Here is a 23,765-nt window from a genome sequence, read left to right as displayed (position 1 = left end):
CCTCTTCTCTTATTGATGGTCTGAACCCCCACTATAATGAAAGATTAAGAGGTGTGGGCGTTATGCTGTTTAGAGTTGAGGATGGATGGTACGATAGCAGGTATGCGGGAATGGAGGACCAGAAAGATACAGTTGAGTGCAAGGCTCCCTCAGTGTTCTTGGCAGCTAAAACCCCTTTCTGTATGTTTGCTTGCCTTGTACTGTACAATATAGCTTTGGCTGGGAATCTGCCTTGGCCTATCTTTGTGTTTGTGATGTTGTAGCAGGACCCCAAAGCCCTGCTCTGGGATCACTTTTGTTTGGCTTTGTTTTGCTCTGTTTTCTGGAGACGTTTAAAGGTTAAAACAAAGGTCGGAAAAGGGCACACAAACTCTGGTGGTCATAAAGAGCACTGTCAGAGGGACAAACGTTTCTAAGATGAAAGGGCAGCTCCAAAAACAAATCCTGTACGGCAATATAAATAGGACATAACCACGGTTAACAAAATCGACCACCTGGGAGTAATTGAGCTGCTAAAGGTGAGCTCGAACCCCAAAATAACCCCCCGGGGCAAGAGGAGCTAGAGGACCCTTTACCCCACAGGCACATAGTTAACTGAGCAAGCCTGCTAGACTGCTATCAGGGCAACATAGGTTATGATAGCATGCATCATCCACAGAAAATGAAGAAAAATAGGGGTCATAGTGTCACTGTAATATCGTGGGGAGGCTGTGTGTGTCCTGCCATTGCCGCTCCATTTGAGGGGTAAGTAGGCTAGTGGGTCCAGGGTAAATCCCTGTGGAGAGCACGGCAGTGATGTATTGTAAACTGCCTCTGATGATCTGGATGTGCGGAGGCATCCCTCCTGGCTGCATTGATGAAAATAGATGTTGGAGATATTCTGCACACTGCAGAATTACAATATACTGTATACGTTCACATAACGCTAAACAAAATGGACACAGGCACTAAATACAGAATAGTTCCAATAGTTATCAATAGCCCATCAGGTTGTTTTGCTTACCATATGCACCTGTTTCCACAAATCTAGTATAGATTTACAGTTATTATAAAATGTGTGATGATTCAAAGGCTATTATATAAATACATCGAAATAAATTAACTTTGGAGTCAGCCTTGGGCATAAAATGACACTGGGGTGGCTTGCCTACTGCTTTTCCTACTCACGCTCTCTCTTGCTGCTCCATCCCTTCGCGCCTTTCTACAAGCCGCTCGCTGCCTGCTCTGACACTCAGTTCCCATTCCCTCTCATCCCACACTCCGCTGCTGGACACACAGTCGAGAACAAGAACGTGCTGACGGAGCTTCTGTAACAAGGGTGCCACCAATGCATTTGATGTTACGGAGCTGATTTGGCAGAGAGTTTATATGGTAAGATGAAGCAGGGTTTTAATTGTATTGTTGTTTTGTGCTTTGCTCGCTATTCGTCTTCTTTCATACGTCAGTATTTGTGTGACTTTGAAGTGTGAGAAATTATTATCTATACTGTCAGATATCGATCGTAGCCTATCTGCCGGACCGGTGATAAATAACGATGGACTTTGCTTGAACTCACTCTTACCTGGACTACACAGGTACCGAACGGTGCACCGTAGACTCCCTAAGGTTATGTTGGAGGATGTTGGCTCCGAGTCCGCGCCACTGATAGTTTACATAGTTGTGTGATTTCTTATATCTTGAAGAAGTAGTAGGCCTATATAGACAACATGTCATAACATTGTATATTTATTTACTGTGCTTTCCACCCTGTTGCTTTGATAGGGAAGACAGATATAACGTTTTTATTTGAATTACACTGCATTTAGACATCACTTTTTTGTTTAAAATGCACCTTTTATAATGTTATGTTTTTTTAATATTTTTCTTACCTTGTAGCCTATCTATTGTCTAACAAATTGATATTGCACTTGGCTAGGGAAATGCAGGCTATGTGAATGTGTGTATGTGTTCATGCACACACCTGCCTCTTTTTGCATGTTGCATGATGCATTCATATCATATTGAATCATAATCATGTCTATGCAGTCAGTGTAAATACAGGTGCTGTAAGTACACACAAGAGAAGATCCACAATTGACCTCTCCACATCTAAAAGTGCCAGTGTGCACTTCTTTTTCCTTTGAGCTCGAGGAGGCATGTAGGACTAGATTCATCTTCTCTCATATTGCGGGGGTTCATCTGTAGCCTCTGGTTAGTGGAGCTCCCCTCTCTCTGAGAGTGCTCTCTTCTCTCTTAGCTGCTTTGCCTGTGGCTGTGCTGTGCTGTGCAAGTTTACGCTGTTCCAGATGGTACATGGCATGCTCCCTGTGTTAGGGAGAGAGAGAGAGGCTGTTTCGAGAGAGAGAGAGAGAGAGGCTGTTTCAAGTGTGATTGGACAGGAATATGTGTGAGAATGTGTTGTGAAATATTTGTATGATGTTGAATGTCTTGTCCAAACCTTGGTGTGTTGCATGTATGCTGCCTGCCCTCTAGGAAATGTACAGTACTCTGTGTCAAAGGAAGGCCAAGAAGATCATAAGGACCTCAGCCACCCGAGTCACAGTCTGTTCACTCTGCTACAATCTAGCAGTAAGCCAGGACCTTAAGTCTGATAAACAGCTTCTATCTCCAGACTGTTGAACAGCCACCGAGCCCACCACCTCCTGTCGTAAGAGGCAAAGATAGACTCACTCACACAAAACACACACACACCAGGTCATACACACACACACACACACACACACACACCTCATACACTAGCGGACTCCTGTACTCACATATACAGTACCAGTCAAAAGTTTGGACACACCTACTCATTCAAGGGTTTTTCTTTATTTTTACTATTTTGTACATTGTGGAATAGTAGTGAAGACATCAAAACTATGAAATAACGCATATGGAATCATGTAGTAACCAAAAACGTGTTAAACAAACCAAAATATATTTTATATTCTTCAAAGTAGCCACCCATATTCTTCAAAGTAGCCACCCAAAACTTCAAAGTTTTGCACACTTTTGGGATTCTCACAACCAGCTTCACATGGAATGCTTTTCCAACCGTTCCCATATATGCTAAGCACTTGTTGGCTGCTTTTCCTTCACTCTGCTGTCCAACTCATCCAAAACCATCTCAATTGGGTTGAGGTCGGGTGATTGTGGAGGCCAGGTCATCTGAATCAACACTCCATCACTCTCCTTCTTGGTCAAATAGCCCTTACACAGCCTGGAGGTGTGTCATTGTCTTTTTGAAAAACAAATGATACTCCCACTAAGCGCAAACCAAAGGACAGATTTCCACCGGTCTAATATCCATTGCTCGTGTTTCTTGGCCCAAGCAAGTCTCTTCTTCTTACTGGTGTCCTTTAGTAGTTGTTTCTTTGCAGCAATTAGACCATGAAGGCCTGATTCACACAGTGTCCTCTGAAAAGTTGATGTTGAGATGTGTCTGTCACTTAAACTCTGTGAAGCATTTATTTGGGATGCGATTTCTGAGGCTGGTAACTCTGATGAACTTATCCTCTGCAGCAGAGTTAGCTCTGGGTCTTCCTTTCTTGTGGCGGTCCTATTGAGAGCCAGTTTCATCATAATGCTTGATGTTTTTTGAGACTGCACTTGAAGAAACTAGAAATGTTCCGTATTGACTGGCCTTCATGTCTTAAAGTAATGATGGACTGTCATTTCTCATTGGGTATTTGACCTGTTCTAGCCATAATATGGACTTGGTATTTTACCAAATAGGGCTATCTTCTGTATACCACCCCTACCTTGTCAGAACACAATTGATTGGCTCAGATACATTAAGAAGGAAATAAATTCCACAAATTCACTTTTAAGAAGGTACACCTTTTAAGTGTAATGCATTCCAGGTGACTACCTCATGAAGCTGGTTGAGAGAATGCCAAGAGTGTGCAAAGCTGTCATCAAGGCGAAGGGAGGCTACTTTGAAGAATCTCAAATATAAAATATATGTTGATTTGTTTAACACTTTTTTAGTTACTACAAGATTCCATATATGTTATTTCATAGTTTTGATGTCTTTACTATTATTCTACAATGTAGAAAATAGTAAATATAAAGAAAAACCTTTGAATGGGTAGGTGTGTCCAAACTTTTGACTGGTACTGTACACTCACACATGCATACACCCATCAGTGTTGTAGTGTTATTGTTTTTTAAATGACATCATAATTTTGTCAATCAAAGTTTGTACCGACAGCCAATCAAATGGCCCATCATTATAGAATATACATAGAACACATACTTCAATTGCACTATGCCCACACATATTGTCTAAAGAACATTTTATTTTTTTAATACCCTCAAACACCAAGTTAGGTATAGGTTACCTGCTTTCAAAATAGGCCATCATCACTGTCAATCGTGAATGATAATTCTTCACATTTTACTGGTCCATGACAATCATTTGATTGATCTCAATCAGTTTCATGGGAAGATGCATTAAGATCTTCTTGAATAACTGTTTGGTGAGTGAATTAGAGCAGATGGTCTTAAACCTCTTGAAGCTAGGGGGCACTATTTTTATGTTTGGAAAAATAACGTTCCCGAAGTAAATGGCCTATTTCTCAGGACCAGATGCTAGAATATGCATATAATTGACAGATTAGGATGGAAAACACTCTAATGTTTCCAAAACGGTCAAAATATTGTCTGTGAGTATAACAGAACTGATATTGCAGGCGAAACCCTGAGGAAAATCAAACCAGGAAGTGGCTTCTATTTTGAAAACTCCATGTTCCATAGCCTGCCTTTGCTCCATTTAAAGGGATATCAACCAGATTCCTTTTCCTTTCGCTTCCTCAAGGTGTCAACAGTCGTTAGACATAGTTTCAGGCTTTTATTTTGAAAAATGAGCGAGAACGATAAGATCGTGTCATTGTATGGCTGGGTGCCAGCAGCGTTTTGCTCGCGCAACAGAGTTTAGGCAGCCATTGTCTGTCCCTCTCCTACTGAAAAAGACAGCTGCGGTTGATATATTATCAATTATATATTTTAAAACAACCTGAGGATTGATTATAAAAAACGTTTGACATGTTTCTGTGGACATTAGGGATACTATTTGGAATTTTCGTCTGCGTTGTCGTGATCGCTCTTTCCTGTGGATTTCTGAACATAACGTGACAAACAAACAGAGGTATTTCGGTTATAAAAATAATCTTTATGGAACAAAGGAACATTTATTGTGTAACTGGGAGTCTTGTGAGTGAAAACATCCGAAGATCATCAAAGGTAAAGGATTCATTTGATTGCTTTTCTGATTTTCATGACCAAGTTACTTGATGCTAGGGGTTCATAATGTTTTGTAGAGCGATCAATAAACTTACACAAACGCTTGGATTGCTTTCGCTGTGAAGCATATTTTCAAAATCTGACACGACAGGTGGATTAACAAAAGGCTAAGCTGTGTTTTACTATATTGCACTTTCATTTCATGAATATACATATTTTTAGTAATATTATTTGAATGTGGCGCTCTACAATTCAGCGGTTGTTGATGACAATTATCCCGCTAAAGGGATGGGTAGCATCAAGAAGTTTTAATTAATTAACAAACTATTAGACTTCCTGTATTTTGTTTCAATCAAAGCATATAACCTACCCAGTGGCACGCTCTGTTGAGTTTTGGAGCATGATATATATTTTTTGGACTAACCATCTTAAAATCTCATTAGAAATTAGGTGTTTTTGGTATAGCAGTAACGTTATAGGTCTACTATGCTATGGTATTATACTCGGTTCTGTTATTTAAAAGTCAAATTAATCATTATGTGATCTTGTGAGACATGAGACATAGGGCGTAGGCAACTGATCTAGATGAAATGTCGTTTTAAGCGATTGAAGCACAATGATGTTAAAGAAGTTGAACCAACTTGTGGTGCTGAAGGATAGCACCAAATCCGGTTTTAGTCCTGGACATAACACCGTTTCAGCTGCTACGCTTGTTTTACATAATGTGTTAAATTGCTTAGATTATAAAAATGAGTGTGCTTCCTTATTGATAGACCTTTCCAAAGTCTTTGACACTGTTGACCATCACACTGTCATTCAAATGTTCACTGAAATGGGCCTGGATCAGACTTCATGCAAGTGGTTTGAGAACTATTTATCAGATAGGACACAATGTGTGATTTCTGATGGTGTTAAGTCTATGTTCTGGGATATTCCCAAAGGTGTACCACAGGGGTCGGTATTGGGACCTGTTCTATTTACTATTTAAATAAATGATATTGGTCTCTGTTAAAACTCGTAATATTCCTCTTCATGCAGGCTGTTATGTATGCCATTGCCCCAAATGTAGACCAGTGTCACGGTCGTCCTCCTCTTCGTCTGAAGAGGAGAGGCGAGAAGGATCAGAGGACCAATATGCGGCGTGGTAAGTGTCCATGGTAAAATCTTTAATAAAGAAAGACTGAACACTATACAAACGAGTAACAAAAACAATAAACCAAATTCGACCGTGAAGCTACAAAATGAGACCTGTGCAGACACAAGCCACTAACATAGACAATCACCCACAAACAAACAGTGCAACCCAGGCTACCTAAGTATGATTCTCAATCAGAGACAACTAATGACACCTGCCTCTGATTGAGAACCATACTAGGCCGAAAACATAGAAATGCCCCAAAACATAGAAAAACAAACATAGACTGCCCACCCAACTCACGCCCTGACCATACTAAATAAATACAAAACAACGGAAATAAAGGTCAGAACGTGACAACCAGGCGTTGCTAGAGCGGCAAACTGACTTTGTTGCTTTACAAAATGCTCTGGTTGGTTTTGAACTTGTACTTAATGTGGGCAAGACTATATATACAGTGCATTCGGAAAGTATTCAGACCCCTTGACTTTTCCCACATTTAGCTACGTTACTGTCACGTTCTGACCTTTATTTCCATTGTTTTGTATTTATTTAGTATGGTCAGGGCGTGAGTTGGGTGGGCAGTCTATGTTTGTTTTTCTATGTTTTGGGCCATTTCTATGTTTTCGGCCTAGTATGGTTCTCAATCAGAGGCAGGTGTCATTAGTTGTCTCTGATTGAGAATCATACTTAGGTAGCCTGGGTTGCACTGTTTTTTTGTGGGTGATTGTCTATGTTGATGGCTTGTTTCAGCACAGTCCATATGATTAGCTTCACGGTTGTTATTTTGTTTACTGGTTTTGTATAGTTTTCAGTGTTCACTACTTTCTTTATTAAAGATTGACCATGGACACTTACCACGCCGCGTATTGGTCCTCAGATCCTTTTCGCCTCTCCTCTTCAGATGAAGAGGAGGACACCGCTGACAGAATCACCCACCAACCAAGGACCAAGCGGTGTGGTAAAAGGCAGCGACGGCAGCAGCAGCAGCAACAACAGCGGCCGGCTTCACAGGACTACACAACTTGGGAGGAGATAGACAGATGGGCCATCGACCCAGGGAGAGTGCCGGAGCCCGCCTGGGATTCGATGGAGCATTTCAAGGAAGGTTACAGGAGAATGAGGTTGGCGAAGGCAGCAGGGCAGTGCAACAGGTACGAGAGGCAGCCCCAAATTTTTTTTGGGGGGGGCACACGAGGGGTGAAGCTAAGCCAGGTAGCAGACCTGCGCTCACTCCTCGTGCTTATTATAAGCAGCGCGTTACTGGTCAGGCACCGTGTTATGCGGTTAAGCGCACGGTGTTGCCAGTACGTGTCCATAGCCCGGTGCGCTATAGGACAGCCCCCCGAAAGTGTCATGCGAGCTCGGGCATCGAGCCAGGGCGTATGGTGCCTGCTCAGCGGGTCTGGTCGCCGGTACGCAGTTTTGGTCCAGGGTATCCTGCGCCAGCTCTGCGTGCTGTGTCTCCGGGGTGCTGGGAGGGTGCAGTGCGTCTCCTGCCTGCGCTCCGCTCGTACCGGGCGACTGTGGGAATGGAGCCTAAGGGAGAGGTGCGTGTAGTAAGCACTAGATCTCCCGTGCTTACCCACAGCCCGGTTCAACCTGTGCCTGCACTCTGGAGGGTCCGGGCTAGAGTGGTTATCCAGCCTGGGGAAGTGGTGCCAAGGTTGCGCACCAGAGCTCCAGTGCTCCCCCACAGCCCGGTCCTTCAGGTGCCTCCTCCTAACCCCAAGCCTCCTGAAGGTCTCCCCAGCCTGGTGGTTCCTGTGGCAGCCCCACGCACCAGGCTGTCTCTCTGTCTCCTTCCTGCAGGTGGTCCTGTCTGCCCGGCGCTGCTGCCGGAGTCTCCCGCCTGTCCGGCGCCGCTGCCGGAGCCTCCCGCCTGCCCGGCGCCGCTGCCGGAGCCTCCCGCCTGTCCGGCGCCGCTGCCGGATTCTCCCGCCTGTCCGGCGCCGCTGCCGGAGCCTCCCGCCTGTCCGGTGCCGCCGCCGGAGCCTCCCACCTGTCCGGCGCCACCGCCGGAGCCTCCCGCCTGTCCTGCGCCGCTGCCGGAGCCCCTCTGCCCAGAGCTGCTGCCGCACCTCTGTCCCGAGCAGCTGTCCCTCTGTCCCGAGCAGCTGCCCCACCTCTGTCCCGAGCTGCCCCTCTGTCCCGAGCAGCTGCCCCACCTCTGTCCCGAGCTGCCCCTCTGTCCCAAGCAGCCCCTCTGTCCAGTGGGGTCATTGAGTAGGGTGGCCATGGTGAGAAAGCCACGGAGGCGGACAATAAGGCGGACTAAGACAATGATGAAGTGGAGTCCGCGTCCCGCGCCAGAGCCGCCACCGCGGACAGACGCCCACCCAGACCCTCCCCTATAGGTCAAGGTTTTGCAAATATATTAAAAAACATAAATACCTTATTTACATACATATTCAAACCCTTTGCTATGAGACTCGCAATTGAGTTTAGATGCATCCTGTTTCCATTGATCATCCTTGAGATGTTTCTACAACTTGATTGGAGTGTAACGGTCATCGCATGAAGGTGTCGACCAAAGCGCAGCGTGGTAAGTGTTCATGTTATTTTTATTTAAACTGAACACAAAACAAAATAACAAAGAGAATGAACGAAAACAAAACAGTCCTGTCAGGTGCAGAAACACAAAACAAAAAACAACTACCCACAAAACACAGGTGGGAAAAGGCTACCTAAGTATGGTTCTCAATTAGAGACAACGATAGACAGCTGCCTCTGATTGAACACCACACCCGGCTAAACACACAGATATAGAAAACATAGAAAACAAAACATAGAATGCCCACCCCAACCCACGCCCTGACCAAACCAAAATAGAGACATAAAAAGGATCTCTCACCCCAAAAAAAGTGCGGACTCCGGCCACAAAACCTAAACCTATAGGGGAGGGTCTGGGTGGGCATCTATCCGCGGTGGCGGCTCTGGTGCGGGACATGGACCCCGCTCCACCTTATGCGGCGCCTCTGGAGCGGGGACCCTCGCCGCTGACCCCGGACTGGCGACTCTGGCAGCGGGCCCCGGACAGGAGGGTGACTCTGGCAGCTCCGGACAGGAGGGCGACTCTGGCAGCTCCGGACAGGAGGGCGACTCTGGCAGCTCCGGACAGGAGGGCGACTCTGGCAGCTCCGGACAGGAGGGCGACTCTGGCAGCTCCGGACAGGAGGGCGACTCTGGCAGCTCCGGACAGGAGGGTGACTCAGGCAGCTCCGGACAGGAGGGCGACTCTGGCATCTCCGGACAGGAGGGCGACTCTGGCAGCTCCGGACAGGAGGGCGACTCTGGCAACTCCGGACAGGAGACAGGCACAGGACTCACCAGGCTGGGGAGACACATAGGATACCTGGTTCTGGGAACAGGCACGTGACTCACCAGACTGGGGAGACATACAGACGGCCTCCTCCTTGGCCGAGGCACCGGACACACTGGCCGTGGATGCGCACTGGCGGTCTCGAGCGCAGAGCTGGCCCCACCCAGCTTCCACCCGGCAAATGCGGGACGCTGGCACCAAGCACACCGGCCTGTGAATGCTCGGCCGAGACACAGTGCGCATCCCCCATAGCACTGGGCCTGACCAGTCACATGCTCGCCCCGGTAAGAACGGGGAGTGGGCTCAGGTCTTCAACCTGACTCCACCACACTCCCTGTATACCCCCAAAAATTTTTTGTTGGGGCTGCCTCTCGGGTTTCCTTGCCAGTTGTGTTCCCTCATACCGCTGGTTCCTTTCTCCTGCTGCCTCTGCTCTCCTGGCTGTCTCCACCTGTTCCCATGGGAGGCGATTCCTTCCAGCCAGGATCTCCTCCCATGTGTAGGATCCCTTGCCGTCCAGAATGTCCTCCCATATCCAGTCCTCTCTTCCACGCTGCTTGGTCCTTTGGTGGTGGGTAGTTCTGTAATGGCTGTTTGAAGAAGAGGACCAAAGAGCAGCGTGGGAAGGGTTCATGATTTACTAATTGAACTGAACACGGAATAAAAAACAACAAAGAGAACGAACAAAACTAAAACAGTTCTGTCTCGTGCAGACCCAAAACAGGAAACAACTACCCACAAAACACAGGTGGGAAAAGGCTACCTAAATATGGTTCTCAATCAGAGACAGCGATAGACAGCTGCCTCTGATTAAGAACACAAAATAGAGACATAAAAATAATCTCTAAAGTCAGGGCGTGTCATGGGGTCCACCTGTGGTAAATTCCTGTCTATATAAAGTTCCACAGTTGACAGTGCATGTCAGAGCAAAAACCAAGCCATGAAGTCAAAGGAATTGTCTGTAGAGCTCCGAGACAGGATTGTGTTGAGGCACAGATCTGGGGAAGGATACTAAAACATGTACAGTGGGGCAAAAAAGTATTTAGTCAGCCACCAATTGTGCAAGTTCTCCCACTTAAAAAGATGAGAGAGGCCTGTAATTTTCATCATAGGTACACTTCAACTATGACAGACAAAATGAGGGGGAAAAAATCCAGAAAATCACATTGTAGGATTTTTTATGAATTTATTTGCAAATTATGGTGGAAAATAAGTATTTGGTCAATAACAAAAGTTTATCTCAATACTTTGTTATATACCCTTTGTTGGCAATGACAGGGGTCAAACGTTTTCTGTAAGTCTTCACAAGGTTTTCACACACTGTTGCTGGTATTTTGGCCCATTCCTCCATGCCGATCTCCTCTAGAGCAGTGATGTTTTGGGGCTGTTGCTGGGCAACACGGACTTTCAATTCCCTCCAAAGATTTTCTATGGGGTTGAGATCTGGAGACTGGCTAGGGCACTCCAGGACCTTGAAATGCTTCTTACGAAGCCACTCCTTCGTTGCCCGGGCGGTGTGTTTGGGATCATTGTCATGCTGAAAGACCCAGCCACGTTTCATCTTCAATGCCCTTGCTGATGGAAGGAGGTGTGGAGCCAAATACAGGACCATTCTGGAAAAAAACCTGATGGAGTCTGCAAAAGACCTGAGACTGGGACGGAGATTTGTCTTCCAACAAGACAATGATCCAAAACATAAAGCAAAATCTACAATGGAATGGTTCAAAAATAAACATATCCAGGTGTTAGAATGGCCAAGTCAAAGTCCAGACCTGAATCCAATCGAGAATCTGTGGAAAGAACTGAAAACTGCTGTTCACAAATGCTCTCCATCCAACCTCACTGAGCTCGAGCTGTTTTGCAAGGAGGAATGGGAAAAAATTTCAGTCTCTCGATGTGCAAAACTGATAGAGACATACTCCAAGCGACTTACAGCTGTAATCGCAGCAAAAGGTGGCGCTACAAAGTATTAACTTAAGGGGTCTGAATAATTTTGCACGGCCAATTTTTCAGTTTTTGATTTGTTAAAAAAGTTTGAAATATCCAATAAATGTCGTTCCACTTCATGATTGTGTCCCACTTGTTGTTGATTCTTCACAAAAAAATACAGTTTTATATCTTTATGTTTGAAGCCTGAAATGTGGCAAAAGGTCGCAAAGTTCAAGGGGGCCGAATACTTTCGCAAGGCACTGTATACGACTGATTGTTGTCCTATGGACAGAGTCTCCCACCTCAGCTGTAGATCTCTGCAGTTCATCCAGAGTGATCATGGGCCTCTTGGCTGCATCTCTGATCAGTCTTCTCCTTGTATGAGCTGAAAGTTTAGAGGGACGGCCAGGTCTTGGTAGATTTGCAGTGGTCTGATACTCCTTCCATTTCAATATTATCGCTTGCACAGTGCTCCTTGGGATGTTTAAAGCTTGGGAAATCTTTTTGTATCCAAATCCGGCTTTAAACTTCTTCACAACAGTATCTCGGACCTGCCTGGTGTGTTCCTTGTTCTTCATGATGCTCTCTGCGCTTTTAACGGACCTCTGAGACTATCACAGTGCAGGTGCATTTATACGGAGACTTGATTACACACAGGTGGATTGTATTTATCATCATTAGTCATTTAGGTCAACATTGGATCATTCAGAGATCCTCACTGAACTTCTGGAGAGAGTTTGCTGCACTGAAAGTAAAGGGGCTGAATAATTTTGCACGCCCAATTTTTCTGTTTTTGATTTGTTAAAAAAGTTTGAAATATCCAATAAATGTCATTCCACTTCATGATTGTGTCCCACTTGTTGTTGATTCTTCACAAAAAAAATACAGTTTTATATCTTTATGTTTGAAGCCTGAAATGTGGCAAAAGGTCGCAAAGTTCAAGGGGGCCGAATACTTTCGCAAGGCACTGTAGATATAGCTTAACATCATTGCACTGTTTGCGAGAACAGCTCTATTTGAGAGTAGGCATTTTATTGTATTGCATAGTTTACACGCTGTTTCATGAATAAAATTGGATTGAACACGTAGTTACAATATAACCTATTACAGAACTATTCATTTATTTGCATAGACTATACATGATATCAAATCAATTGACAAAGTTGTCACGCACTGATCTGTTTCACCTGTCCTTGTGATTGTCTCCACCCCCTCCAGGTGTTGCTGATTTTCCCCAATGTATTTATCTCTGTGTTTCCTGTCTCTGTGCGCCAGTTCGTCTTGTATGTTTCCAAGTCAACCAGCAGTTTCCCCTTTCTCCTGCTTTTTGCATTCTCCTTTTTATAGTCCTCCATGTTTTGACCCTTGCCTGTTTCTGTTTGTCACTCTGTACCTCCTGGACTCTGATCTGGTTTTGACCTCTTTGCATGTCCACGACCATTCTCTTGCCTACCCCTTTGGATTAATAAACATTCTAAGACTCCAACCATCTGCCTCCTGAATCTGCATCTGGGTCTCGACTTGTGCCTTGTTACAAGTAGTGAAAATAAATCATTAGTATGTACAATTGCAGGAAGTAGTTTTTTAAAACAGCCATAAATTCAAGCCTTTGTTGTGGTGTATTCATTCATCTCAATAAACGGTAACCTACAGTAAATGCATTATTACCTCCAACTTGGCCCAAATCAAAACCTGACATACAAAGATAGAACGGGTCCTGCGTCTCAACCAATAGCCAATGTAGGCTAAATATCCTGAGGAAGGGCTACAGCAACTTCCAGAGAGGGTCAGGCTCTTGGGCTTTGCGGTGGCCACTCTGGCTTGGGTGTCACATATCATTCTGGGTTCCACTTCGCAAGAGTGGTCCATGGAGTTTTATGAACATCAAGGCAGACACACAGTGAATTTAGATTTTTTTTCAACATTCTGATTGGCCAATGTGGTCAAGCCTCCGACGGGCCTCCGCAGTGCAAACAAGTAGCAGAATAGTTCATCATTCTCTCCACCGCCAGAGGGAAGACGAGGAAGAAAACACTATTTACCTACCTCTAGGCTGCTACGTATACACATTTATTTGGTTTCTCATGCTATCGTTTTTCATGGAATTTTTGTGGTAATTAAATATAATTTATTGAGAATTTCTCAGAATTAATTTTCCAGAAATAGTTTTACCAGCTCCATGTATTCTCAAATTGAAAGAAGTGAGGGAGCGCCGCTCGTCCACACTCTGACAGCACTACACTGGATTCTCAACATAGCTCACTGTAATATATCTACTGCTGTACACATCATACTGTACAGATACACTGACTATATATTTTGGTGTATATATGCATATATTGCATTTGAATTACTGATACAGTGTTATTTTGTTTGTTCATTGGATTCGTCCTGACATTCTTCATTGTTCATTCTTCATTTCTAGTTTTAATTGAATATTATGTGTACTTGTTTGACATTTTAATACACTGTTAGGAGCTAGCAACATAAGCATTTTGCTGCACCCACTATGACATCTGCTAAACTGTGTACGTAACCAATAATTAAATTAATTCAGACTTTTAGTTGTCAGTATTGTCCATTGTCACCGCTTTCACCTGCTTCCCAAAAGCCTCTCTCTCCCCCCCCATACCTCACTTCAACGACCACCCCCCCATCTCTGGACTTTAAAGCACAAAAGCCATTATCTCCTGTTGTCCCTTTTATTTAGACTAGAAAAACACCTGCTCAGGTCCCTCTGTAATTCTTCAAAAACAACACCCAGCGTGAGACACACTGTGTCTTCTAAAACCTATCATCCCCCGAGGCATTTATCCTCTGTAATGCTGTTATGCTATGAAAAATAGATGAGGCCAACAGACAATTCAAAACACAAAGTCCGTTTTCGAGCTGTTGATGGAATGTTTGGGAGGAATCCCATAGCGGCAAAATGCCAGATCTTGAGAGGGAAGACAAGTCCCTTACAAATCAAATTGCTTTAATCCGTACACTTGGCATCTGCTTCTGTTGTCTCGGGAGGACAAGGAGCGGAGGGTCTGTGAGCTCTGATTATGAATGGCAATGAAAACCAAACTAGTCACTGAGGATTCACATGATCTCCAATATGCATACAGGCTGTACATGTACTGTCATAACGGCTGATTGCCTGTTCTTTTCTTTCCCTGAGAATCAATGGTATTAAGTAGCCTGGTCAAAGTTACTCATTATTTGATCTCATTCAATCATTCATGCTCAGATAAACATTTTTCATGGAAATCATTGACACTTCAGACAGACAGATCAGTCTTACAATTCACTACCTTTGATTTTCCTAGAGTTAAAATAATCAAATAATATTTTATTGTGCTAGTTTATTGCTCTTGTGCTAGATTATGTCTACTATGATGTGGGCAATTTTTGATCCCATTCTTTACAGTGAATGTCTATGGCAGGGAGGGATGCTGCCTGTTTGTGATGAATGGAACGTCAAAAGCTTATCTCTGGGCTGTAAGATATGTTCCTGGGGACATTAACCTGCCACAAAAACATAAACATCATCAATGAACATGAGGAATTAAAAGGGAGAAGGGATGGTGGAGGGATGGAGAGAGAGAGAAAGAGGCGGCATTTCCAATTTCTCCTTCTATTTATACATTTAGTACTATCAAGGTATGGCTTTGATGATATTTGCTCATGTGTGGAGCTATTTGGATCTATTTCACTAAGTGCTAAGAGAGCAATTTGGAGTGTTTGTGGAAGCATAGCTGGAAGGGGTTTTAATAATCTGGATCGGCAGGTGCTATTACCTACCATTAACCTGAAGGTGGGAAAATAGAGGCTTTTTGCTCTAATGCCTTTTATTGCTTCGGTATTTTAACCCAGGTCTCTCTTTCCCAATGGTAAACAAACTATGATTTCACTGCAGAGACTTCGGGTTTAGATGAAGACAGCCATCAGTTATCAGTGTACATATGCTATATACTGTACGGTTGAAATATTAAGGTTGAGTTATTCTGGTAATATGTGTTTAAATGGTCATTTGTTATTGTAGCTCCCTTGTATGTACTGATACTAAGCTATGGTACAAATCTGATCTAGTCAGAATGTCTGCAGAAAGATGAAAGTCAAAATGTCAAATCCCAAATGCCTACTCTTCTGCACCACGTTTACCTGAGGAGAGTGTGACCTCTCTATGTTTCCCCCGGTGGCTGCAGCATGTAGGATGTAGGGGCGGAGGAGGAGGCAGGATGGAGTGCTCCTGGAAGACAGTGCTGTTGCTGGTGTGTGCCTCTCTGGGGGTCCAGTACACAGCCATCCGCACCCTGAGGGACTCCCTGTCTGGGCCCTGCCACGGTGGCGTCTACCACTGCCAGAGCCGACAGCCCAAAGGTAGGACAAAACTCCAGCATGTAGCCACTAATGCACAACAAAAAGCACAAGTGGCTGTACTCTAAATGGCTTAGGGAGCACACATTCCACTGTTTCTACTTTGTGTGTCTACTAAGGAGTCCACTATTTCCAGAGCCCACAGCCAAAGGTAGTGTCAAAACTATGCCAAGCACACACAAAGAAAAACAAGCACAAAGTGGCTGTGCTTTATTTGGCTTAGGAAGCACATGTTCTACTGTATGTTGTAGCCTACTTTGTGTGTGTCTACCACAGCCGGAGCCTGCTGTCCAAAGGTATAGGCATGACTCTGCCAAGCATGTAACCACTAATACAGAACAAAATGGCTGGACCGTATATATAGCACATAACAACACATAACAAACACATAACAACACAGAGCAACAAACAGAAGTAGCTATAGGTTCTACTGTAGAGAAGAACTGTAGCTATATGTTATACTGTACAGAAGTACTGTAGCTATCTGTTCTACTGTACAGAAGTACTGTAGCTATTTGTTCTACTGTACTGAAGTACTGTAGCTATTTGTTCTACTGTACTGAAGTACTGTAGCTATCTGTTCTACTGTACATAAGTAGCTATCTGTTCTACTGTACAGAAGTACTGTAGCTATATGTTCTACTGTACAGAAGTACTGTAGCTATCTGTTCTACTGTACAGAATAACTGTAGCTATATGTTCTACTGTAGAGAAGTGCTGTAGCTATCTGTTCTACTGTACAGAAGTACTGTAGCTATATGTTCTACTGTACAGAAGTACTGTAGCTATCTGTTCTACTGTACAGAATAACTGTAGCTATATGTTCTACTGTAGAGAAGTACTGTAGCTATCTGTTCTACTGTACAGAAGTACTGTAGCAATCTGTTCTACTGTACAGAAGTAGCAAAATATTCTATTGTACAGAATAAGCTCTCTCTTCTACTGTACTGAAGTATCTATCTGTTCTGCTGTACAGAAATACTATAGATGTATGTTCTACTGTACCAAAGTAGCTATCTGTTCTACTGTACAGAAGTACTGTAGCTATCTTTTCTACTGTAGAGAAGTAGCATAGCTATCTGTTCTACTGTACAGAAGTAGCGTAGCTATCTGTTCTACTGTACAGAAGTAGCGTAGCTATCTGTTCTACTGTACAGAAGAAGCATAGCTATCTGTTCTACTGTACAGAAGTAGCGTAGCTATCTGTTCTACTGTACAGAAGAAGCATAGCTATCTGTTCTACTGTACAGAAGTAGCTATATGTTCTACTGTCCAGAAGTATCTATCTGTTCTGCTGTACAGAAATACTATAGATGTATGTTCTACTGTACCGAAGTAGCTATCTGTTCTACTGTACAGAAGTACTGTAGCTATCTTTTCTACTGTAGAGAAGTAGCTATCTGTTCTACTGTACAGAATTAGCTATCTGTTCTACTGTACAGAAGTAGCGTAGCTATCTGTTCTACTGTACAGAAGTAGCATAGCTATCTGTTCTACTGTCCAGAAGAAGATATTTGTTCTACTGTACAGAAGTAGATATATGTTCTAATGTACAGAACTGGAGCTATATGTTCCATTGTACAGAAATAGCTGTCTGTTCTACTGTACAGAAGAACTGTAGCGATATGTTCTACTGTACAGAAGTAGTTATCTGTTCTACTGTACAGAAGTAGCTATATGTTCTACTGTACATATTTTGTTCTCCAGTTAATTACAATATTCCTTGAAAATTACTATTATGTATCTAGACATTCTAATTTGTGTTCTTCTTTACGTAACAATTTCAACTGATGGCCAGCAGTCACTCTAAATGTGACCAGTAGAGGGCATACATAGATGTTCCTATTTTATAATTGATTGATAATATATTTCATATAACTCATTATTGAGTGTATACAATACCAGTTAAAAGTTTGGACACACCTACTCATTCAAAGGTTTTTCTTTGTTTTGACTATTTTCTACATTGTAGAATACTAGTGAAGACATCAAAACTATAAAATAACACATATGGAATCATGTAGTAACCAGTAACCATTCTCTCAACCAGCTTCATGAGGTAGTCACTGGGAATACATTTCAAGTAACAGGTGTGCCTTGTTAAAAGTCAATTTGTGGAATTTCTTTCCTTCTTAACGAGTTTGAGCCAATCAGTTGTGTTGTGACAAGGTAGGGGTGGTATATAGAAGATAGCCCTATTTGGTAAAAGACCAAGTCCATATTATTGCAAGAACAGCTCAAATAAGCAAAGAGAAACGACATGAAGGTCAGTCAATACGGAAAATGTCAAGAATTTTGAACGTTTCTTCAAGTGCAGTCACAAAAACCATTCAGCGCAATGATGAAACTGGCTCTCATGAGGACCGTCCCAGGAAAGGAAGACCCAGAATTACCTCTGCTACAGAGGATAAGTTCATTAGAGTTACCAGCCTCAGAAATTTCAGCCCAAATAAATGCTTCACAGAGTTCAAGTAACAGACACATCTCAACATCAACTGTTCAGAGGAGAATGTGTGAATCAGGCCTTCATGGTTGAATTGCTGCAAAAAAAACACTACTAAAGGACACCAATAATAAGAAGAGATTTGCTTGGGTCAAGAAACACGATCAATGGACATTAGACCTGTGGAAATCTGTCCTTTGGTCTGATGAGTCCAAATTTGCGATTTTTGGTTCCAACCACCGTGTCTTTGTGAGATGCAAAATAGGTGAACTTATGATCTCTGCATGTGTGATTCCCACTGTGAAGCATGGAGGAGGAAGTGTGATGGTGTGGGGGTGCTTTGTTGGTGACACTTTCAGTGATTTATTTAGAATTCAAGGCACACTTAATCAGCATGGCTACCACAGCATTCTGCAGCGGTATTCCACCCGATCTGGTTTGCGCTTATTGGGACTATCATTTGTTTTTTTTTAATTGGACAATGACCCAACCAACCTCCAGGCTGTGTAAGGGCTATTTGACCAAGAAGGAGAGTGATGGAGTGCTGCATCAGATGACCTGGCCTCCACAATCACACGACCGCAACCCAATTGAGATGGTTTGGGATAAGTTGGACCGCAGAGTGAAGGAAAAGCAGCCAACAAGAGCTCAGCATATGTGGGAACTCCTTCAAGGCTGTTTGAAAAGCATTCCAGATGAAGCTGGTTGAGAGAATGCCAAGAATGTGCAAGGCTGTCATCAAGGCAATGGGTAGCTACTTTAAAGAATCTATTTTGATTTGTTTAACACTTTTTTGGTTACTACATGACTCCATATGTGTTATTTCATAGTTTCGATGTCTTCACTATTGTTCTACAATGTAGAAAATAGTACAAATAAAGAAAACCCCAAAACTTTTGACTGGTACTGTACATTTAAGGTTCACAAGTTTGATTTTGTCAATGTTTTTCCCACATAAAAGCCACATTTGTTTGTGTGGGGGCATTAGTCAGTGACACTCGAGAGAGAAAATGGTAGGCTAATCCTTCACCAAGGGAATTCCCCTTTTTCATGGAGGAGAGGATGAGAGAGATGTAATATATGTGATTCATTTTGATTAATTTGACAATTATCTTCCAATTTATCTTAATTAATCAGCTTTCGTGCGGTGGCTGTATGCACCTTTCGTCAAGCTCGTCTCCGCATAAAAGTAACGTCCCATTTGCAATCAACTCCTCATCAGCAGTAATTACACATGGTAGCAATCTGCTCTATATTTAGAGGAACCATTTCACTGGTCCCTGGGTAAACATCGACAGACAAGCATCTTACTCATGCATGTTTACCTTCTGAATTATTAAGGAAATTGGCTTGATAGAATCTTCACTTGGTTTTTCTCAGTCCTCTGTTATGATGATGAAACCAGATTCTATTTTATTTTCTAAGCTTCTTTCTTTCGATGTGTCTATGTGTTAAGAACTTAGGGTTGATTGCAGAACATCTTTGTCTGAAGGTGTTCTCCTTAAAGGAATAATTTAACAAATAATCTCCTTAAAGAAAAAATACCAAAGCTATCTTTTTAATTTTTTAAAATTAATCCACTCTTGATACATTCCCACAATGTTTTGTATGTCAGCAGTCAAGTTTTCAAGATTTAGGATTTTCGAGAAGCAAATATGATGTGGCAAGTTACACAAAAATAACAAAATACAGTTTTGAGTGGATTAGTCAACCAATTAATATTCAAAGTTGTATTCATAAAGTAGTGGAATAAAGAATAATAGTCAACCAAGACCATTAATATTGTACAGTGCATTCTGGGGCGGCAGGGTAGCCTAGTGGTTAGAGCGTTGGACTAGCAACCGGAAGGTTGTGAGTTCAAACCCCCGAGCTGACAAGGTACAAATCTGTCGTTCTGCCCCTGAACAGGCAGTTAACCCACTGTTCCCAGGCCGTCATTGAAAATAAGAATTTGTTCTTAACTGACTTGCCTGGTTAAATAAAGGTAAAATAAAAAAAGAAAAGTATTCAGACCCCTTGACTATTTCCATATTTTGTTACGTTACAGCCTTATTCTAAAATGTATTAAATGTTTTTTCTGTCATCAATCTACACACAATACCCCATCATGACGAAGCAGGTTTTTAGAAATGTTTGCAAATGTATTACAAATAAATTAAAAAAAATACCTTACATAAGTATTCAGAATCGAAATTGAGCTCAGGTGCATCCTGTTTTCATTGATCATCCTTGAGATGTTTCTACAACTTGATTGGAGTCCACCTGTGGTAAATTCAATTGATTAGACATGATTTGGAAAGGCACTCACTTGTCTATATAAAGTCCCACAGTTGACAGTGCATGTCAGAGCAAAAAACAAAAACCAGGACAAGTCGAAGGAATTGTCTGTAGAGAGAGCTCAGAGACAGAATTGTGTCGAGGCATAGATCTGGGGAAGGGTACCAAAACATGTCTGCAGCATTGAAGGTCCCAAAGAACACAGTGGCCTCCATCATTCTTAAATGGAAGAAGTTTGGAACCACCAAGACTCTTCCTCAAGCTGGCCGCCCGGCCAAACTGAGCAATTGGGGGAAAAGGGCCTTGGTCAGGGAGGTGACCAAGAACCCGATGGTCACTCTGACAGAACTCCAGAGTTCCTCTGTGGAAATGGGGGAACATTCCAGATAGACAACCATCTCTGCAGCGCTCCACCAATCAGGCTTTTATGGTATAATAGCCAGACGGAAGCCACTCCTCAGTAAAAGGCCCATGACAGCTCGCTTGGAGTTTGCCAAAAGGCACTTAAAGAACTCTCAGGCCATGACAAACAAGATTATCTGGTCTGATTAAACCCAGATTGAACACTTTGGCCTGAATGCAAGCTTCACGTCTGGAGGAAACAAGGCACCATCCCTACGGGGAAGCATGGTGGTGGCAGCAACATGCTGTGGGAGATGTTTTTCAGTGGCAGGGACTGGGAGACTAGTCAGGATCGAGGGAAAGATGAATGGAGAAAAGTACAGAGAGATCCTTGGTGAAAACATGCTCCAGAATGCTCAGGACCTCAGACTGGGGTGAAGGTTCACCTTCTAACAGGACTATGACTCTAAGCACACAGTCGGGACAAGTCTCTTAATGTCCTTGATTGGTGTGCCAGAGCCAGGATTTGAACCCAATCGAAGATCTCTGGAGAGACCTGAAAATAGCTGTGCAGTGACACTCCCCATCCAACCTGACAGAGCTTGAGAGGATCTGCAGAAAATAATGATAGAAACTCCCAAATACAGGTGTGCCAAGCTTGTAGCGTCATACCCAAAAAGACTCAAGGCTGTAATCGCTGCCATAGGTATTTCAACAAAGTACTGAGTATAGAGTCTGAATAGTTATGTAAATGTGATATTTCAGTTGTTTTTTTATACATTTTGCAGAAACAATTAAAAACCTGTTTTACTTTGTCTTTATGGGGCATTGTGTGCAGATTAATGAGAAAAATGTAAAACAATATTATGGGCCTTGGTTGACTATAATTTTTTATTCTACTATTAATACTTTAATACTTAATCAACTGTATCGTTTTCTAGAAGCAAAGGCCGCTACTGTAGTTAATGAAATTCTTCACAGTACAATAGGATTCTATGTGTATTACATGGGGTACAGATCCTCTCCTTGTCCCTTTGTACATCTAGACTCCAGGTGGAGAGCTCTGTGTGACGACAGCATGTTGCCTATGGAAATGTCGGCCGCGGCCTCCCGGCGCCACATCCTCCTGTTCACCACCACACGCAGCGGCTCCTCCTTCACTGGCCAGCTCTTCAACCAGCACCCTGGAATCTTCTATGTGTTCGAGCCCCTTTACCACGTCCAACAGGCCTTCACCAACTCCAGCAGTAGGCTGCGTAGAGCCCTGGACCGCCGGGCCCTGCTGGGGGCCTACCGGGACCTCCTCCTCAACCTCTACACCTGCGACCTGCGCTTCCTGGAGAACTACATCCACCCCGAGCCCCAGGAACACATCACTGGGTCCTTCTTTCGCCGTAGCTCCAGCCGAGCACTCTGCTCCAACCCTGTGTGCCCCGAGGGTGGGGAGGGGGCCTCTGGGGGTCAGCCTGATGAGACCTGGTGCCCCAAGAAGTGCGGTGCGCTGAACCTCACCCTGGCCTCCATGGCATGTCTGTCGCGGGGTCACGTGGCCATCAAGACAGTTCGTGTTCCGGAGGTGGGGGACCTGCGTACCCTGACCGAGGACCCACGGCTGGACTTGAGGATCGTACACTTGGTGCGTGATCCCAGAGCCATCCTGGCCTCACGGATGATGGCCTTCTCTGAGCAGTTCCGCGCCTGGAAGATCTGGAATGCTACAGGCAGGAAGCCACGCTACGTGGACCTATCGCAGATCACCAGCACCTGTAGGGACATGGCGGAGTCGGCAGAGACGGGGCTGCAGAGACCGGCATGGCTGCGTGGACGCTACCTCCTGGTCCGCTACGAGGACCTGGCCCTCAACCCAGCGGAGAAGGCCCGGGAGCTATACAAGTTTGTGGGACTGGAAATGGACGAGAACGTGCGCTTGTGGATCGCACAGAACACCAACAACAGCGTGCCTTCTACATCCGAGTGGAACTATAAGTATTCCACCACCAGAGACTCCAAAGCCACAGCGGAGAGCTGGAGGCTAAGACTAGGGTTTGATATAGTGAGGACTTTGCAGACGCTCTGCAATGATACACTCTCTCTTCTAGGCTACAGGGTGGTCCACTCTGTGGCTGATCTCAGAAACATGTCGAATAGTTTGGTGGAGCCCAGGACATTTCAGACTCTCCTATAACTGTGACCATGCAGGTGGTTGGATGTAATGCTAGACAAGCTTCATAGTGTAACTGTTTTCACACAGGCAGTCCAATTTGGACCTTTTTCCACTAATTGGTCTTTACAAATCCTCTCCCCTGTAACTATTCTCCAGGTCGTTGCGGTAAATGAGAATGTGTTCTCAGTCAACTTACCTGGTAAAATAAGGGTTAAATCAAATAAATACATTTTGACCAATCAGATCAACTATTTTGCCTATAATTGGGTGAAAGATCAGAATTGGACTGTCTGTGTAGACCTAGCCAATGATACGAAGTTGTACATCACCAAAGATTATATATTATATTGACAAGACAGTCGAGTGACCGCTCTAACAATGGAAATACATGTTCTCAAAGATGGAAGGCAGGCGGGAGGAGACGAGATCAGGTAGAACCATTCTAGCAAATGAGAGTCCAGATACGCGTGCTAACAACATACACAACTCCAATACAAAGTTGTTTGTTTTTTCAAATGGCACGTGCGCCCATTTATATCAGTGCATTTGTAACAACCTAACC

The 23,765-nt window shown here is 43.7% G+C and overlaps 1 protein-coding gene and 1 long non-coding RNA gene across 2 annotated transcripts in view; both read left to right on the top strand.

The window, feature by feature from the left end:
• The window catches only part of LOC149985508 (uncharacterized), a 182,656-nt gene that overhangs the window by 72,462 nt on the left and 86,429 nt on the right, over window positions 1-23,765 (top strand). The gene's annotated exons all lie outside the window — the stretch shown is intronic.
• On the top strand, window positions 1,256-23,498 carry LOC110522853 (carbohydrate sulfotransferase 1). The gene is made up of 3 exons (XM_021601320.3): window positions 1,256-1,371; window positions 15,806-15,980; window positions 22,086-23,498. The coding sequence occupies exons 1-3, from the start codon at window positions 1,369-1,371 to the stop codon at window positions 23,222-23,224; spliced, it is 1,317 nt and encodes a 438-aa protein (XP_021456995.1). The 5' UTR covers window positions 1,256-1,368; the 3' UTR covers window positions 23,225-23,498.

The sequence above is a fragment of the Oncorhynchus mykiss genome, chromosome 1 (assembly GCF_057628025.1).
Source record: "Oncorhynchus mykiss isolate SJ-2025 chromosome 1, ASM5762802v1, whole genome shotgun sequence".
NCBI classification, from domain to species: domain Eukaryota; kingdom Metazoa; phylum Chordata; class Actinopteri; order Salmoniformes; family Salmonidae; genus Oncorhynchus; species Oncorhynchus mykiss.
This window is presented reverse-complemented; position numbering and strand designations above follow the sequence as displayed.

Excerpts from the sequence above, each read along its gene's own strand:
- LOC110522853 (XM_021601320.3), top strand. Across the intron at positions 15,981-22,085 it reads CCAGAGCCGACAGCCCAAAG|ACTCCAGGTGGAGAGCTCTG; the intron begins GTAGGACAAAAC and ends TTGTACATCTAG.